A 20,022-nucleotide genomic window follows, 5' to 3' on the forward strand; every position below is an offset into this window, starting at 1 on the left:
AAAAAAAAGAGTGTGTATATATATATATATATATATATATATTTTGTTTTTCATTTACTAGGAAATGTTATAGCGTTTCTCATCCGAGGCCGCAGTTCTGGGTAGCCATAATTTGTTTTTGAGATATATAAGTATTTGTTTTTAATTCTTTTTAGTATTTTTTAATTATTTTGATATATTAATATTAAAAATAAATTTTAAAAAAATAAAAAATATTATTTTAATATATATTTAAATAAAAAATACTTTAAAAAATAATTTTTATGTTGCCACCAAATTTTTTTAAATTAAAATAATATTTTTTTGATATATTTTTTTTTTTAAATTAAAGAATTTAATATTTAATTTTAACAGGATCAATTGGTTGGTAAGCCGATACAAGTTTTTAATTGGATTATATAAATATTTTTTTCTTCAACTTAAATTTGATCTAAGTCTTGAATAGTTAACTAGACTAGCTTGAATTTTATAACTTTGGATTTTATAATTAATAAATAATTTAAATAAAATAAAAAATTAATAACATGAAGAATTAAAATTCAGTGCAACAAACTTTACAATACAGAGAATCAGAAAAAAAACAAAGAGTTAAAAATAGTAGGGGAAACACTTATCTTACATGGTATTTATTTAAACTTGATTGGATTTTACCGATCTTGCACTATTGATGTCAGATTTTACCGTAATATACATAAGGGGAGTTATAATAGTTACAAACTTACAATACTAATATAATTCTGCCAAACGGTCTCCATCCTGTGTTGCAGTTACTCTGCAAATCTGCATGACAGTCAATATCAAGTAAAGAGGAGCAGCAGCAGCGAGTAGAGCAAGAACAGGTAGTTGCTCTCTGGAGGTAGCGGTGGGAGACGACTGATTCGAACGGAAATGGGCGTCGATCGATCTACAGCTTCTTTTAGATTTATTACTATCACCTCCGCCTTTCTGACACTGGTAATTTCTTTTCTTTTCTCTTTACGATTCTTAATTTCCATAAGAATTAGGGTTCTAGGAAATTACAGTGATTCATCATAATAACAAAGAGCAATATAATTATCAATGGCTGCCGAAATTATTGATTGATAAGTATCGTATCATTTTACCAGTTGATAGCAACGGGGTCGTATGGGTCTCCTTCTGGAACTCGCAAAACGGGAAAGTCGTCGTCTTCATCATCATCATCGGTGTTTTCTTTATTCAATCTCAAAGAGAAGAGTAGGTTTTGGAGTGAGTCTGTTATTCACAGCGGTGGTATGTTATGTCTCTGTTTCTTCTTAGCTTCCTTTTTTTTTTTTTTTTACATTTTCGTTTTGAGATATTAGATATCCAATTAATCAAGGAGTTAGCTGGCTAGCTTAGTTATATCATTTGATTGTTGAAAGCAGATTTTGATGATTTGGAATCTTTAAGCCCTGCCAAAATGGGAGCTCGCAATTTCACCAACGCCGGTAATTCCTCATTCCTCCCTTGCGTCTTATTGATTTTTGTTTATCTAGATGTACTCGTTACTGTAATTTCTACTTAAGCTTGCTAACTAGAGAAGGTCTTTAAATGATTTTCATGATTATTATTATGTTTCAGGTAACATTGCAAATTATCTTAAGCTCCAAGAAGTGGATTCGATGTATCTTCCGGTTCCCGTAAATTTCATTTTCATAGGCTTTGAAGGAAAAGGGAACCAAGGTCTATTTGAACTCATTGCCTATCATCTTTTTTTTTTTTGTTTAATTTTTAAGGTAGCGTAATTTTTTTTTTTTTTTTTGTATTTGTTTTTTTCTTCGCCAGCTTAACACCCTTTTTTAATATCTTCTTTTATCTGCTTGTCCATGTATAGCTTTCAAGCTTCATTCAAAGAACTTGAGCGTTGGTTCACAAAAATTGATCACATCTTTGGGCATACACGAGTACCGAAAATCAGAGAAGTTCTCACCCCATTTTACAAAATTCATGTGGACAAAGAGCAACATCATCATCTTCCCTTAGTCAGTCAAATAAATTACAAGTAATGGTTCCTTATAGTGTGCATACTTCTTCCCTTTTGAATATGCTTGTTGATTTAAAGATGCAGTGGCATTATTTGCTCTGAGTATTTTTGATTTGCTACTCATGTCATTATAATTAACTTGCTTGTGCAGTTTTTCTGTTCATGCCATTCAGATGGGGGAAAAGGTTACTTCTATCTTTGAGCATGCCATCAATTTTTTGTCTCGTAAGGATGACTTGACTGATAACAGGTGAAATATGTTAAAACTGCAATCACCCCCCTGCTCCCCATTCTGTATGTCCAAAAATTTCAATTTATTTTTTATGCCAAACTTATGTTTAGTTGTAATAAACATGCTAGAACGACTAATAACTATTAGTTGGAACAACTAATACTTAGGATTATCCAATTTCACCTTACACATGCTGCATGGCCACCATCAGTTGTAATAAACTTGTGATCAACCACTACATTTCTTGTGATAATTGACAATATTTGTAGCAAAACAGACTGCAAGATATATATATTTGTTTCTGTGATCATAGTGAGGCAATAGAAATGATATTATGTGAACTCCAAGGAAAATATTTTAATCCTTAAATGAAAGTTGATTGTTTCGAGGAGAGTGAAGTTGATATATCTGCACATGCTGTTTAGGAAATCTGACAGGTTCAGACTATTTGGACAACCAGTAAATTGATGTTTTATTATAACATCGTTGCGCACGCGTGCACACACACACACACACACATATTTATTTATTTTGCGCTTTGGTCTTGTGTCTTACACTTTGTTGAACACCTAATATTCCAATGAGTGAATGAGGCCGAGAGGGCATCCTCCCTCCCAGCCTCAAATATGTGGTGCTGTTATGAATACTAATTTTCTCTGCTTGAGTAGCACACATGGAAGGGGAGAGAGAGAGATTATTTTCTTTCTCTAGAGATTCTTTCAGACAGATTATGTTCTTTCTCTGAAGATTCTTTCTGTGAATGTTCACTGAATGTTTGTCTTTCACCATTCCTTTATGCCTGTTTTCCTTCTTTTGCTCTCACTCTCTCTATTTGCTCTCATCCTCATTTAATTGTGTCTCATCCTTGACAGGGATGACAAGGATGTCCTTTGGCAAGTTGACGTGGATGTGATGGATGCTCTTTTCACCAGTCTCGTTGACTACCTTCAACTTGACAATGCATATAACGTTTTCATTTTGAATCCCAAGCATGACTTAAAGAGGGGTAGATATGGCTACAGGTGTGTATTACTTAAGGAAATCCCTGCTTCCTTTGATCATTTTGTGCACAAGATTAGAACATAATAACACTACAATATGATACACCCTTGAACATGAGCTACAACAAATGGCTGGTTTGGATCAAATCTATAGACCTTTATTTTTCTTTTTGAACCTCTGGAATTATCTAACTGTTATTTTCAATACATCTTATACTGTTTTTTTTTGGATTGAGACTGATTATGTGATATATGCTGTGTTTTATAAGTTAGTGTATCTTAGATTTGTCATATTTTGTTTTGTAATTTATTTTGAAATGGCAGGAGAGGTTTGTCAGAGTCAGAAATAACATTTCTTAAAGAGGTATTCGTTTAGCTTATTCTTTCCTTTATGTACCTGTTGGCATTCTTCAAGCATGATAATTAGATGGACATTCTGTTATGATATACAACAATTTTGGCTACAATGAAAATCCTAGGTAACGTCTTTCATTTTATTAGTTCTCAGGTAGGGATTTTTGATATCCTTGTTCCTTCTTGGTGCTAATATGATATTATAGACCAGCTCCGGATTTATTTATTTATTGATTTGTGTTGTTTAGAATAAGAGCTTGCAAACAAAAATTCTTCAGTCAGGAGGTGTTTCAGAAAGTGTACTTGGTATGAAACTATGGTCTGCTCCATTTCATTTCCTTTTATAACTATTGTGAAGCCTTTTATTTATACTATAATGTTCTCGTAAAATGTAAAATGTTCTGGAAACACTTTGCAGTACTTGATAAGATTAAGAGACCTCTGTATGAAAAGCATCCTATGACCAAGTATGCCTGGACGATGACTGAAGAAACTGATACAGTTAGTACTCCTTATAACTTGAATCATAAAATTGTTCTGTTTTATCCCCTAAACAGAAAGAATCCTAAACTGGTTTATCATATTGCAATATGTTGGTGTAAGATATAATAATTATTTCTGTTTTTCAGGTGGAATGGTACAATCTTTGCCTGGATGCGTTGAACAATGCTGAGAAGTTATATCAAGGGAAGGACACTTCTGATATCATTCAGAATAAAGTTTTACAAGTATGTTCTCTTTTCTCTTTCTCTCTTCCCTTTAAATTGTTACAAAATGAGTATTAAAGATATGTCACTTTTATTGAGACTTTTGTTTTCTGTCTATGCCAAGTTATTGAAAGGGAAGGATGAGGATATGAAGCTTTTCTTTGGAAAAGAGTTAAAATCTGGGGACTTCAGTGATTTTTCTGCGGAGTGCCTTACAGATACATGGATTGGAAAGGACAGGTATCAATTTCTTCCTCATCTTCCTCCCCTCCTCTCATTCATACATACATGCTCTGTGGATGCTCAACTAGTGGCATATTTTGCGTCAGGTGGGCCTTTATTGATTTAACCGCTGGCCCCTTTTCATGGGGTCCTGCTGTTGGTGGAGAAGGTGTGCGCACAGAGCTTAGTTTGCCAAATGTGCAGAAAACTATTGGTGCAGTAGCAGGTACTGTTGATAGCTATTTCACTTGAAGTCTTTTATTTTATTCTATTTATGTAGTACAGTTTTTCCTCGGATTTGACCATCTCTTAAGTCATGTATTATAAACTTTCTGGTTTTGATGTTCGACTCACCCACTTATTTGAGACTCATGAATGTCTGTGTTGGTTGCTGTGGTAAATACATTGTGGGTTAGGATACTTTGCTTCTTTCATTTCTTTCTTGGGTGCTTTAATTGGGCCTCCTGCAGAACTTTACATATTTGGAATTTGTTTCTTTGATATGTGCTTACCTGCTTGTCATTCTTCATTAAAGCAGTCAAAGTGATTCTTTGACAAATTAGGAACAATGCAACATTATACTCGTTCATAAGTACTATCAATTCTTTGTATTTTGTTTTCATGGAAACTTTGCTTTATTGTTGAATCATGCATCAATCAGCATTTACACCAGTTTTTCTGGCTTTTTGACCAATAATATACTCTTTTTTTCGGGAATTCAGAGATTTCAGAAGATGAAGCTGAAGAGCGTTTGCAAGAAGCAATTCAGGAAAAGTTTTCAGTATTTGGTGATGTATGTGCAATTTATGAAACTAATGGTGATTCATCATTCCAGATCCTCTTTCATATATCTTTTGCTAAACAAAAGTTGCTGCATGATTATACCATGGTGATAAGATTTAAGACCTAATAATATTAATGTATTTCTTACTTCTATTACTAATGATGGATTCTTTTTTTTTTGAGTCACGATGTAGGCTGGCTTCTGGATAGATATTGAAACTTAGGTTTTTCTTTGGCACCTCCTAGCTCTTAAAGATGTTGTGATATGCATATCCTTAATGGCATAGAACCTTTGCTTTCTGAGAAATAAAAGTTGCCAACTATCCCACTGAGAAAGACTTGCAGCCTTAGAGCGATATTTGGTGCCACAAATCTAGGGCCCTGAAAGAACTGCCCATTTTGGCTTGATTTAAAATGCTGGTTACCTAGTCTATGGTTTCCAAGATAAGTATTGATGATTTGATTAAAGGATTACAAATCAGAAGTCTGTGTTTTCGCAGCAAGTTGAGTGTTGGATATGCATTTACCTTTTTGAAATTGTTTTCTCCTTGTGGCCCCCTCCAATGTTTTTTTGGCACCAATCTTATCTGTAAAATGGTAAGCTGATGCTAGAAAAATTATTGTAGAAACTGATGCCAGTGTGACTCATGATATCAAAAGCAAAGATGATGTGGCTGTTGCTTGGCCACACAGTACCTTGATGTCTTTCACTTGCCTCTCCGCAGCAATTGTTTCATAATTAACTATTGTTGAGTTAAAGACTTTTCCTTGTATGTTAGACTTTAAAATTATTGATTTATTATTTGGCACAGAATTATGGAAGTGCTGGACAATAGCTAGTTATCCTATAATTTAAACAATGAGTGTGTTCAGATATGCATCTATGTGAGGCTGGTTACTAGTCCATGGATTCACTATGTGCTGCCTGCTTGCTGAGTCTAGTGTGCACACTTGTTCCCTTAGCAATTGCTAAAAGTATCAAAATTGCATGTCATTTTGGCAGGGATTGATCCATTAGCGGCATTTTCATTACACAAATATTCCCTTAAGAATCTACCCCCCCCCCCCCAAATGTTCTGTTTGTTCACTGTGAAACTGAAGCATGGACTTGAGAACTACTCTTTTAACATTACAGTTGGCTAGATGATGATACGTGACTGGGTTTTGAGATGAAACTATCGAGTTTGTTAAGCTAGATGAAGCACTGTAAGCTTTTTTAGGTTTCCATTTTTAATTGAGTTTGCTAATCTTACAGAAGGATCATCAGGCCATTGATATTCTTTTGGCTGAGATTGACATTTATGAGCTTTTTGCTTTCAAGCACTGCAAGGGAAGGAGAACTAAGCTAGTTCTATGTGAAGGTAGTTTTCTTTCTTCTTGTTTGTTTAGGCTACAAGGGCCCATTGTTTAGTTCATTTATAGCTGGAAGTTTTTCTTTCTTTCTTTCTTTAATTTGTAATGATTCCCTACTTTTACAGTATCTTGTGTGAATTTATCATAAACTGTCACATTTATGGTTACAGAGCTTGATGAGAGAATGCATAATTTGAAAAATGAGCTCCAGTCTCTCGATGGTGAAGAGAATGATGAAAGTAATAAGAAAAAGGCCATAGAGGCATTAAAACGAATGGAGAGTTGGAATCTTTTCAGTGATACCCATGAGGTATACCATTTGGTCATTTGATGAGGATTATTATGCTTTTCTTTTTTTTTTCCCCTTTTGATTTATTATGCTAAATGACAGATATTAATTACCTATATAATGAGAGAGAAAAACCGCTGGGTGTTCAGTTGGAAGAATTCATTTTAAGGATTTAAAGAATGAACAAATGATTGTGTGGGTTCATTAGATAGAAGGTTTATGTGAACGATCTTTTAGCTTTTATCCCATTCTATTATTTGTACATAATGGCTCAGTACTTTGTTATGCCTTTGAGTTGGTGACTTATTTTTCCAGCTGGAGTTTCGAAACTACACAGTTGCAAGAGATACCTTTCTTGCACATTTGGGTGCAACCCTTTGGGGGTCTATGAGACACATAATCTCACCTTCACTATCTGAAGGAGCATTCCACTATTATGAGAAGATTTCCTTTCAGTTGTTTTTCGTCACACATGAGGTATGGTTTGTCTACTATACTCTTGAAGAAGCTCTTCTGAAACTTGCAATTTGTTCTTACCCCTACTTTGTCCACGCAGAAAGTTAGGAATGTTAAACATCTACCTGTTGATCTCAAGGCTCTAAAGAATGGGCTATCCTCCTTGCTGGTATCCTCACAAAAGGCTATGTTCAGTGAGAATCTGTATGTTTTCTCCGTTGTTTTGTTCTGAAACTTTGTCCCAATAAGTCCCTTGTGCACAAGTCAAGGCTAGATTAAGATCTCTCTGTCTTCTGGCATCATTATCTCTTGTATTATTCATTTAATTCACGCATAATCTTCTTACATCAGTAGTTGGTCCCTACTTATATAGACATGGTTGGTTGTGAGAGTTTATATTCCTAGCAAGGCATTTTAGAAACTTACTTTCCACAATAGGGTGCTTTTAATCTTATTTACTAAAATAGGATGTTTTATGCCAAGTACACTCCATCACACATGTATATTGACACCTCAGTTTTTACTTTTCATGAAATTGCTACCTAAAATTCTAGGTAAAGGTGCTGCTACTATCACCTCTTCTTTAAGTCTCATAACCTTCTTTTCTCATCTGTATCTTACCCTACATTGTTTTATCCTCACTTTTCTAAATTAAATACATTTTTTCCATGTAAAATTTTTATGGAAACAGAGATCACCATGGATTGGGTCCTTCTAAGCTTACTAAGCATGATTATTTGATGGCATTCTTCTCCATATTCATCTTCTCCTTATTATTATTGGTGAGCGGATGGATGAATTACTCAAGAGGAGTTTTAATGTATTAGAATGTTTTCTTACAAAAGGCCTTAGACATCCTTGGTATTTAGCTTTAATAATCCTCAAAACCTTTTTTTCGTTGTATTTATTTTAATTTTTTGTTAATGAATTGCACAATCTCCCTTAAATTTACTCTTTGTAGTTTCTCTAATTATTGATGAATCATACATGTTATAATGATATCCAAACATTTCATAATTACAAAAAGCCTAGTATTTGGTTAAGAACACTCGGGGTTTACTTTTAGTTTTGTTTTTATTAATAATAATTGGACTTTTGGAATTAGAATTGCAGCAAATTTAATTGAAATGATGACATGCATGACCTGCAAACAAAATGATGTGAGAGGGAGATAGAAATCATGACTGCTTCTCTATTTTTCTTTGGTCAATTTTAAATAAAAAGTGACTAAAGTATGCAATGAAGTTTATATGGAATAAAACACCTTTAAGAGATTGCATTGCATAAAGCACCCTATTCTAGTATCGTGTGGAACAAGACTTAAAGGAAGCTCGTTTTGATAAAAAAAGAGAGAGTCAGATTTGTCTTCCATTCAACTTGCTTATTTTCCAAGTTGCATGTAGGGTAGTACTTTCAGAGGATCCTGCATTAGCGATGGCCTTTTCAGTGGCTAGGCGAGCAGCAGCTGTCCCATTATTGCTTGTTAATGGAACATATAGGAAAACAACTCGGTCCTATCTTGATTCTTCCATTCTCCAGCATCAGTTGCAGAGACAGCTCCATGACCATGGCTCTCTCAAAGGTCATCTATGAGCTTATATTTCTCATTCTTCTTTATTTTTGACTTGTAATGAAAAAAAATTTCCATTACTGACAACAATGTACTTTTTCTGGGACTCGTATGTTGATGATACCTGTAATGTGTCATTTCTAATCCCCAATGCAAGTGATCCTGCAATATTTGTGCCAGCTTTGCTTAAAACCCTATCCATTTTTGAGCAGTCACCATTTTTAAACCTTGTCCTTTTTGTTCAACCTGGATTCTCAATGTGTGCGAGATCATGTGCATGAATAGATACCAGTGCATTTGTTAATTAGAAAGTACTATAATTTGGTGGATGCATGTACAATTGATGGACAAAGTATGGGTTTTCACATTTAAGGGGGAGGCTGAGGCTATAGTTGATGTAGTAAGATATGCATAGAATGTTGGGCTTCTTTTATGGTCCTCCTCTGTTTTACCTGTACTATTGTGGATAAAGTAAGATGAATTTCTGGGCTACAATCTCTGTTTGTTAGAGAGCTGCCCTGTGCTCGTTCTGGAAGACAGACTAGTAAGATGATTCTTTTGTAAGTAATTCAGGGTAGCTAGATACACATAGTAACCTGAGTCAATTTTCTGTTGCCTTTCAACCCATTAGCTGTGGCCTAACTGTAATTATATTTTATTTTTGTTTCTCATCACTGACATATGCCAAGCTAATGTTTTCAATTTCTTTAAATAATGCAGGAGCACATGCCCATAGTATGTCCACGCTTGAAGTTCCTATCTTTTGGTTCATTTCTGGTGAGCCATTATTAGTTGACAAGCATTACCAGGCAAAGGCTCTTTCTGACATAGTTATTGTGGTCCAGTCAGAACCATCATCATGGGAAAGCCATCTGCAGTGTAATGGGCAATCAGTTTTGTGGGATCTGAGGTTGGAAATACGATCATCACATTTTGTTTTTATAACTGGTTTAATGTCAACTGTTGCTATTTAGTCCAGTAGTTAGATAATTTGTAAATTTTCCATAGGAAGCAGATGTGTGGTATCTGAAGGGGTTGGAGCTCTTGATGCATAGTTTGCAATCTCTTATTTCTGAACTTGCTTTTCAGTCCTTGACTTCTTGCCCCTGTTATTGGCTCTTTCCCATCACTCTCATTATGATTTCCTAGCATCTTCTACTTTTGCATAATTTTTCATTTTCATTTGATTAGATTTTCTTTCTCCTGGGAAACTTCTTTCTCCCGGAAAACTTCTTTCTTCCATTTGTGCTCCTGCTAGTTAGAATAAATTTTACTTAAAAAAAAAAAAAAGGAAAACAAAAGAAAGAAAAACCAATTTTTTGAAAAAATTACCTTAATTATGAAAGTCCAAAAGCTTGAAATCTCTATATTAATCCACTTTGGATTCTAATGTATGCTTCTTCCTCCTCCTCCTCCTTTTAAACTGAAATCTATAGTCTTAACTCATATTTATTGCTATATTCTCCCCTTCCCCATCATCCAGGAGGCCTGTAAAAGCTGCATTGGCTGCTGTCTCTGAACATCTGGCTGGTTTACTTCCCCTCCATCTTGTCTACAGCCATGCCCATGAAACTGCGATTGAGGTACTTTTTACAGTGCAGAGGTTATCAGTCTGCTTAATTCACTGTTCTATGTGATAACATGATAAAATTCCAATATCGATGTTATGGTGCTACATATGAGGAGATATGTTGTGGTGAACTTTTCAGTTGTTGGTGATAGAATTCTATGAGGTTTAATGTAGCATATCAATTCTTTTCCCCCCTCAAAGGATAGAGATTGCATGATCTTTTGTCCACTCCTCAAAGGTTTGTGTCCGAGAGACATAAAACTTAACAAATCAGGAAGTTGACATTGGAACTATGTTGATTTCCTATATCTTAAGAGCATTGCATTTCTTGAACACTAATAGGGCAACATAAGACATGCCAAAGAGGAGTTAAAAATTAGTTTACTGCTCTTCATTCATGTACTCCTTTCAAAGTGTTTCTTAGGCTGTATATGCATTATATAACTATGCACTCGCATGCTCATTCTTGTATGGCCCTTGAAACACCAATTTAATTGGCCTGGAACTGTCTTAATGATGGTATCTTGCACTTATTTTATCATAATTGCCATAGTGGGAAAATGACCATTAGGACCAAATGGGATTTTGGGAGGGAGAATTTGGAGAAAATCTGATCCTTCAGTGTGTTGCATGACTTGATTGCTTTGAAAATTTAAACCTGTGTACTTTAGGTGTAAGCTCAAGACTTTCTCATTTCACCAAATAGTCCTTGTTTCTAATTGTTGAAGTATTGAAATTATTTTATCCAATTAGCGAGTCATGTCTTGTGAATGGTTGAATGCCATCTTCATGTTTTATGTTAGGCATTTTTCTGTAACTTAACTTTCCATGTCGTGTTTTTCTTGCGCGCACGCGTGAACACTCCACATGAAGGTGAACATTACTTGCATGCTTCAGATTCCTTGTCTTTTCCTTGATTGCTGATTCTGTAGATGAGCTTGCATCTCCTCTCACACTAATTGAATAGCTAACATTGGCTACCAATGTGACAGGATTGGGTTTGGTCGGTGGGATGCAATCCTTTTTCAATCACTTCTCGATGCTGGCATGTTTCACAGTTTCAGTCTGATACAATTGCTCGAAGCTACATCATCACAGCGCTTGAAGATTCAATACAACTGGTCAATTCAGCCGTTCGCCGTCTACTGATGGAACACACATGTATCCTTGCCTTGTTTTGTTGCAATTGACTAACCAGAAAGATGCATGTGAATATCCATGTTGTAAGAGCCATGATTCTCATACCATTCTATAACTTTTGCAAGGTTTTTACCTTCTATTTTCCTAACTTCAATTGGAGTCACTACTCATCTGGAATCCATTGGTATTCAATCTGTACTTTCATATGGTACCCGCTATAACCACAAGTTATAAAAGTTCCACCTGGATTACAGAATTGGAATTCTCAGGGAATGCTATCAATTAGAAAATTGGCATTCATAAGGCAGTGCTTCTTGTTGCCCCCTTTTTTTTTTTTTTTAATAGAACAAGGTTCTACCTTTCATTTGTCTGGGAGCTGCAACAGAGCCTTTTAAGGCTGACACTTCAAAAAATTTCCATAGTTGATTTTTCAAAAAAAAAAAAAAAAGGAAAGAAAAGAAAAGGAAATATAAAAGAATTCTTGGAAAGATGCATCTGTATTTGTAATTACACCTGTGATTATTAATTGTCCTTGGAAAAGTACTTGACAAAAACCAGCTGAGAAGACCTTCAAAATGTTTCAGTCTGAGGAGCGAGAACTTGTGGACAAGTATAATTATGTTGTTAGTCTTTGGAGAAGGGTAAGTATTCTTGTTCCTCTAACATCTCACTGATGACTGAACTACTACACTATTCAAGTCCATTATATCTGAAGAACCTGCTTGATTTATATGTAATACACTTTGCTTTGTCAGATTTCAACTATCCATGGAGAACTGCGTTACGTGGATGCTATGAGACTTCTTTATACCCTAGAGGATGCATCTGAAAGGTTAGGCACTGATGACCTTTTCTTTCTATTTTCTTTTCTGATTGAATCCAAGAATAAACAAGTGTGGTGCGCTATTGAAACATAAATTTAGCTGGACAGGTTCTGTTGGCTGCCGATCCATTTTGGTTACTGGACAAAATTCTGGCTTCACCTGCTTGCGTTTCAATTCTTTAAAAATTTCTTTCTCGACATGCCTTTTTCACAATTGTTTCAGATTTGGAGGTGAATGAAAGCCTTGAGTATATCAAACATCACCTTAGTTATACCTGTTCTGTTTGTTTCAACATGGTTGGATGGAACTGAGCAAACATCTAATTTTTCTGTGGCTAGTTTATGAACTTAGGAAGCACATTTTTGTTGCAGGTTTGCCAGTCAAGTGAATGCAACTATAGCCATTCTTCACCCAATTAGCTGCACGAGAGAGAGAAAAGTACATGTGGTGATTGACATGACAACAGTTCCTGCCTTCTTGGTTGTTCTTGGTGTTCTTTATATAGTTCTAAAGCCTAGACGACCAAAACCCAAGATTAATTAATCTCTCTGGCTGGAAGCCATGGTTGCGAAGCTGTGCTGGATTGATCATGAAGACTTGCAAAGTTACTTTGAGGGGAATGACGATGCAATTTTCTTCCCCATATACCATTTTCAGTACACACCCTTTTTGTTTTCCGTTCGAGGCAGCAAGATTTAACAAGTGAATGAGTGAGGAAATAGGAATGAGATGTAGTGTGAAGTAGCCAACGAGCTAGAGTATTGCAATGCGGATGGTTGCTTGAGTCCTGTACATTCATGATATCTCACCCAATAGTGATCTCTTGTTTAGAATTTCAAAGTGTAGCAAAGAAGTTGTAGCGTACATTCGAGTTGTACATTAATAATGGACGTAGTGTGCTTATGATGGGCAGTGTAGGACGAGATATGTTTGTGTATTATCGCTCAGATGGAACCATGTACACGCCAACATGGATGTCCAGGCTAAATTTTGATAGCCATTGGACTGACTGCAGGGACAGATATACGAGAAGGCAGTCGATAGGTTGGCTGCCGTTTATCAAGGTTCACGACGTTTTCCCTTCATTCAGCGTCTCTTCCCGTCCCCGGTCTGTCTGACTTCACTGCAGATATTGAACCGTTTCTCAGCTTCAAAAGAGTAAATCAAATTAAGCAAGAAAACCGCAGCTCTTAAATATTCATCATCCCTGGTCCTGTTCGATAGCATGTTGATATTTTGCAAAGCACAGAATTTAAACACTTCAATTCAAACATATTCTGGGGTTTAAATGGCCAAGAAAAAATCTTCCATGGTTTGAGATTCAGTTTAGAGCGCAGGGGTTCCATAACACTCTCCATTCCCAGACCTGGAATTTGGTGGAGGTGGAACCATAGGTGGACTTTCCATTCCAGAACAATCAGATAGAAAATCGAAGCACAGCTCAAGCATTTCCTTTTTGCAATGTTTGATGATGGGGGGATGGATTTACTACCGAAAAGAAACAACTTGTATTGAATCAGATACATGATCTACACTGTCGCTCAACTCCTGTCCCTTGGTTTCAAACGGGAAGAGCAGAGAGCTGAAAGCAGAAATAGCCATCACAACCTCAAATAGAATGATAGCTTCTGTAAGATAGCAACCAGTCACCAGTCCAACCGCCACCAGGGGGCATATCATGCCACCAATCCTCCCCACTGAACTTGCCGCTCCAGCACCAGTTGCCCTCACTGCTGTTGGATATAACTGGAGAGAGAGAGAGAGAGGGAATTAATTCAAACAATCAGCAAACCAGATTTAAAAGAAAGAAGAAGCATGCACAGCTTTTTTGCAGTTTCAATTCTGTATGGCTAGGCGGAAAGAAATTATATAAAGGATAGAGGGGACGAGAAAAAACTCTAGAGAAGCTGCACAGAACCTGAAACTTCTAACAAATCAATTATCACGCTTCCTGTCTAAGACTCTAAAAAGATACCATGCGACGTTGATAGAAACAGGGAAGGTGAAAAACTATATATTATTCTAGGGGTTTACCTCCGGGGCATATAATGTAGCAATTGTGAAAGATCCCATGACACACATGCGAGCTCCAAATAACATTGCTGTTGTCAGATTTGCAGACACATTGAAAAGCAGTGGAAAAAGAAAAATGCAACCCAATGCAAGCATAAGGGCCATGGAAAGCTTGCGGCCAAGTCTATCCACGATAATTGCAGATAAAAGCAGCCCAGGAAGCTCTACAATATAGATTTTTAAGGAAATAAGTAGAGTGCATGAAAAAAATTGAAGACTAAATGTCAATTTCTCTTGTAACACAATTCAGAATGAAGTACTGAAAGAGGAGACCATGCAATACAAACTAGTAACAAACACATTTATGTAGAGGCTGTCGTTCTGGAGATTTTCTGAGCTCAAGATAGTCGAGCCACATTTGCCTTGCTGACTGCTTAGCTCTGAGGTCAGCAGTATGATACCATAATACGAAAATACATTTCCAAATAGTAAGACCCATAGGAGCAGTGTTGTTTGAATTAATGTCGATGAAAAAAGCATGAAAAATGATGAAAAGACAGATTTAAAATCTACAATCACTTTTCTGGTTGAAGATAGTAGAGGAGTATGTTTTGAGGGTGCAGATTCTTCTTCCTGTCCGACTGTACTATCAGGAACAAGCATCCCAGGAGGAAGTTCAGATTGGTTCAGAAGAGCCATCTTCTGCAGAATTTTATGTGCATCATTTATTCTTCCTTTCATGCATAGATACCTTGGAGATTCTGGTACAATACCATAAAAGAGAAGAAGGGCAATTGATGGTAGAGAAGAGAATGCAAGTAGCCACCTCCAACTCAATCTTTGCATGACAAGCTGCCAAGAGAGAAGAATTTCCACATAAGAAAGATGTATGCTAGAGAATGAACATTAGGTTCTGAACTTATCTGCTATAAATTCTGATCTAGTTTAGGTTTCCTATTTATCTCCCACCGTTAGAATAAACATCGAAAAGCGAGGAAATTGACAAAACACACCCATGCAAGTGAAGCCTCAGAAATTGCACCCAATGTCCAGAAAGTTGAGAAGACAACCATCCATTTCCCTCTGTGTGGAGCAGGAACAAACTCTAGAAACCAGGAGCAGAGTACAGTTGAACCACCCAGGCCCAAGCCAACCAAACAACGAATTATCACCAAAGATTCATAATTTGGGGAGAAAGTACTCAAAAGTCCAGCTCCACTAGTCAGCACACCAATTCCTAGGAAACCCTTCCTGGAAGAGCAAGTGGAAGCAGAGAAGTCATTAACAAATAGCAAGGAGACAAACATTGAAAGAGATAAGGGAGGGAGAAATGAGTGGCTTGCCTCCTTCCACAGTTATCTGAAACGAGGCCCCAAGAATAAGCTCCAACAAGCATGCCAGCAAATACAACTGTTGATAACAGACTCTCCTGGCCTGAGGAGAGTCCCCACTGGGACTTAACAGTTGGACCAACAAAAGAGAGAAGCATAAGCTCCATTGCTTCTGCAAACCAACCAAGACCAGCATAAGCAAGCACCAGACCTTGGAATTTCCCGAACCCCAAACAGGCAAGTGCCTCATCCAAAGTGTATGCAGGGGCTTCATCATCCATCTATGTATATAAATGGTGATCAAATAAATTAACAAAGAAATCAAAACCTTATTATGGATTTGATATGTGATGGTCAACGAAACGTGTTCTTACCCCCCTGACCCCGATGGAACTCTCAGCTTCAATCACCGGCATAGCTTCAAACCAGTTATAAATCAAACATGCTATCACCATCAATCGCAAACAAAAACTGTAATAATTATAAGAAGAAATTACTAATCTTAAACACTAAAGGAAAAATGATGATACCTTTCAGAAATGGATAAACATGGAGTCTTACAATTTATTTATACTGCCCGGACAAGAATAAAAAAAAAAAAAAACACTACTGGGTAGCAAAAGTCATGTTGCACCCACCCAATATATTGAGCATTCCTCGTGTTAGGTGAAAGAAAAGTGATGAGTCCCGAATCATCATTTGTTGGATAATTGATTGAATGCTTCAGTCTCACTTCAAGCAACATGGTTCATTTTTTGTTTTAGTTAAGGTGTTTTCTTAGTCAAGGTATCCAATGACTTAATATAAAAATCACACGGCTGTTAATTGGTAGCAGGTGAAGCTTGGAAAATTAAGTAATTAGTAGCTAATATTTGCAAATAATTTTATTTGATGGATGCTTTTGACAATAAAATTAATAATTTTATAAAGAAAAAAAATACAATAATATTTTAAAGACATGAATTCTAAAAATATATATACTAAGAATTTTTTTTTTTTTTTTGTGAAGAACAGGGGCTAGAGTATAATTTTACCCTTTTGATATTTTGAGTTGTATTCTACTCAAAATAATACGTATTTGATTAATACAAAATACCTAAGGACCCGCATGGGTTCCCAAAAAAATCTCTAGTGAGTGTTGGGCTCGAGCCCATTAAAAGTGAAAAATAAATGCAGACACGTTGCTCGGATGCAAACATGTAGGTGCGCTCCCGAGCCTGAGTGCATTGAGCTTGGGTGCAGAACCCCAAGCCCACAGGGGTGATGATGTGATGTTTTGAAAAAATAATTAGAAAAATGCAACAATGCTCTTAGAGGTTTAGAAGTAGGTATAAATGAATAAGAAGTATTGTGGTAATTGAATAAAAATTTATAAGTATAAATAGGAAAAAATAAGAGGAAAATCTCTTTTGAGAGAGAGAAAACTGACAAGAAAGAAGAAAGGGAGAAAGAAGAAGAAGAGAAAAGAGAGAAATAAAAAGAAAAGAGTTAGAGAAAATAAATTTTAAAGGCAAGATTTATACTTTGATGTGTATAATTGTGTTATTCAATTTTAATTTTTGATTTTGTTGAAGATTAGGGAGTTGGGCTCGGGTTACCACGCTTGAATCCATTCTCCTAGGCCCCCTTGCTGTATAATGAGCTCGAGCTATCAAGCTCGAGTCTAAAGGGTGTTTTTTCATGGGGGACTTATCTTGGGTGGTTTTCTAGATTCATTTTATCTGTATCCATCAAAAAGTTAGGTAATAAAAAGTTGAATCTATACATGAATACTTGTCTATTTAAAATTGCGTATGTTTATCTTAAAAATAACTATTTGTCTTTCCAAAAACTACTTTTGCTAAATTGATTTTTGTTATATGTTGATTTATACATATTTTATGTTTAGGTATGGTAGAAATAGATAGATCATCTGACTATAAGAGGAACAATACCTCATACCTCATCTGTAGAAGAACACTCTCAACAGGTACAGTAACAATAATGTAAGAAGAAGAAATGGTAGTGTTGGGTGCCCACTCCGATATTCTTTTCATTGGAAAAGACAGAATATAAACATGGACATAAAGCTGAGGTTGGGCCAAATAAGAAAATTACAAGGTTTTGGCGGGGCCAGCTTTTCAAGCTCTAAAGGTCGTGAAGGAATATTGATCATGTCAATGGCAGAAACCTGATCCACTGATTGATAGCATGATGAGATTGCCATGAGAAGACTTCTCTCATTTCCTGATGGGATTAATTACCCGCTCCCAGAAAAAAATAGTTTGGGTGTGTTGAGTAGATTATGTAAATCAGCATTCTGCTTAGTTAGGATTAAATGATGAGATTGCCATGTGAAGACTTCTTCTTCTTCTTCTTTTTTTTGTGTGTTTTTGAATGATTTTATGTTGTTGATGTTATAAATATATTTTTTTAATATGTTTTCAAGTATAAAAATATTTTTAGAAAATAACTGTTATCGCAATTTGTTATATTAATATGCGGGGCCCTAATATAATATTTTACAAGGTAGGGAACATTCTGAGCAAAAGAAAAAAAGAGAGTGGTGAAGAAGCAATCAGAGATAAACGAGATTTACATTGGGGGAACCATTACTCCCACATGATGCAGAGCAGCTTAGCGGATGATTTGCTTTGGGGTTTTGAGAGTCTAGCAGAAAACATTTCCTTTATACAATGCTTGATTGGGTTTGAGATTTACTGCCCGGCAGCAACAACTTGTTTAGAATCAGATACATCTACGCTGTCACTCAATTCATGTCCCTTGGTTTCGACTGGGATGAGCAGGACACAGAGTGCTGACATAGCCATCACAATGTCTAGCAGGATGATAGCTTCTGTAAGATGGCCACCGGTCACTAGTCCGACCGCTACAAGGGGGGTTATCATGCCACCAACCCTCCCTGCAGCACTTGCAACCCCAACACCAGTTGCCCTCACAGCCGTTGGATATAACTGGAGGAACAGCATATCCAACGCAATCAATTATTCAAAACCATGCAACACTAACCGCTAGTAGGTGTGAAACTTGAAAAAAACTGGCAAGTACTACCGTTCACCTTTCGGATTCAGCAAAATGCATGAATTCCAGGGCTTACCTCCTGAGCATATATTGTAGCAAGCGTGGAGAGTGCTCTGCTACTCATGCGAGCTCCGAACATCAATGTTGTTGTTAAAGTTGCAGATTGATGGTAAAACAGAGGGGAGAGGAAAATACAAGCTGAGGCAAACATGAATGATATCGAGAGCCCGCGTCCAATTCTGTCCACCATAATTGCTGATGGAATAAGCCCAGGAATCTCTACAACATGGAGTTTCAGGAAAACATTCTACCTGGTCATTGCTTCAGATGATACATGTATGCATATATATCGAAAGAAAAAGAAAAAAAAAAGTAAACATTTCATGTCATGGAGGATTCCTCAAACCTCAACCTTAAGTGCAGGTGGAGGAGACGGTACATGCAATACCTGCCAAACTAGTAATAAATACATCTACGTAGAGGCTTTTTGTATGGTATGTTGTTGCTGGCTTAAGAACTGAGCAGGGAGTGAGAATGTATTTCCAAAGTATAACACCCATACAAAAAGCGTCGTTCGAATTAGTTTTGATGAGAAAAGCATAACAAACGATGAGAAGCCTGATCCAAAATCCAGATTTATTTTTCTAGTTGACGAGAGTAGAGGGGTATATTCTGACGCAGAAGATTCTTCATCCAGTCCAATTGTACTATCAGATACAAGCATTCCAGGAGGGAGTTTTGATTGGTTCAGCCGTGCTATTTTCTCAAGAATATCATGTGCCTCGATTATTCAACCTTTCATGCATTGGTACCTTGGAGACTCTGGTACTAGAGAATAGAGGAGAAGCATAGCAGTTGATGGTAAAGAAGAGAGTGCGAGTAGCCATCTCCAACCCAATCTTGGCATGGCAATCTGCAACAATTATTTCAAGAGAGTAAATTCCGAAATATTTATTTGACGCATAAATGAATTCAAGCTCTGAACATTTCCACTCTTGTGTGCAATTTTAGTATAAACTTAGCCAGCTGATATACTAAAAGATCAGTGAATGGCTATGAAAAATGGCATGTGACACATACCACCATGAGATTCAAAGAGAATAAAACCAAGGGCACTCCCACAATTTCTCTTGTTCAGAAAGGTAGGTTCTGTTTCTGTATAATAGAGAGAA

At 36.3% G+C, this 20,022-nt stretch overlaps 2 protein-coding genes and 1 pseudogene across 2 annotated transcripts; 1 reads left to right on the forward strand and 2 right to left on the reverse strand.

Moving 5' to 3' along the window:
• The first annotated feature begins 712 nt into the window (after positions 1–712).
• On the forward strand, positions 713–13,391 carry LOC118029043 (uncharacterized). The gene is made up of 25 exons (XM_035032831.2): positions 713–954; positions 1,107–1,251; positions 1,386–1,448; positions 1,582–1,683; positions 1,843–2,002; positions 2,136–2,234; positions 3,089–3,238; positions 3,542–3,581; positions 3,820–3,877; positions 3,990–4,072; positions 4,201–4,299; positions 4,403–4,518; positions 4,608–4,726; positions 5,223–5,293; positions 6,539–6,644; positions 6,807–6,946; positions 7,241–7,402; positions 7,482–7,585; positions 8,785–8,963; positions 9,672–9,861; positions 10,435–10,534; positions 11,514–11,682; positions 12,220–12,302; positions 12,417–12,493; positions 12,857–13,391. Exons 1-25 carry the CDS (start codon positions 889–891, stop codon positions 13,026–13,028), a joined length of 2,853 nt encoding a protein of 950 aa, XP_034888722.1. The 5' UTR covers positions 713–888; the 3' UTR covers positions 13,029–13,391.
• A 516-nt stretch (positions 13,392–13,907) lies between these two features.
• On the reverse strand, positions 13,908–16,589 carry LOC118029044 (organic cation/carnitine transporter 7). Its single transcript, XM_073406108.1, has 7 exons — positions 16,468–16,589; positions 16,204–16,300; positions 15,842–16,110; positions 15,512–15,749; positions 14,843–15,350; positions 14,520–14,728; positions 13,908–14,231 (listed from the first exon to the last, which is right to left on the reverse strand). Exons 1-7 carry the CDS (start codon positions 16,572–16,574, stop codon positions 13,974–13,976), a joined length of 1,686 nt encoding a protein of 561 aa, XP_073262209.1. The 5' UTR covers positions 16,575–16,589; the 3' UTR covers positions 13,908–13,973.
• A 1,936-nt stretch (positions 16,590–18,525) lies between these two features.
• Positions 18,526–19,757, reverse strand: LOC118029045 (organic cation/carnitine transporter 7-like; annotated as a pseudogene).
• Positions 19,758–20,022: the final 265 nt, after the last annotated feature.

This window comes from Populus alba, chromosome 18, assembly GCF_005239225.2.
Source record: "Populus alba chromosome 18, ASM523922v2, whole genome shotgun sequence".
Lineage (NCBI taxonomy): Eukaryota > Viridiplantae > Streptophyta > Magnoliopsida > Malpighiales > Salicaceae > Populus > Populus alba.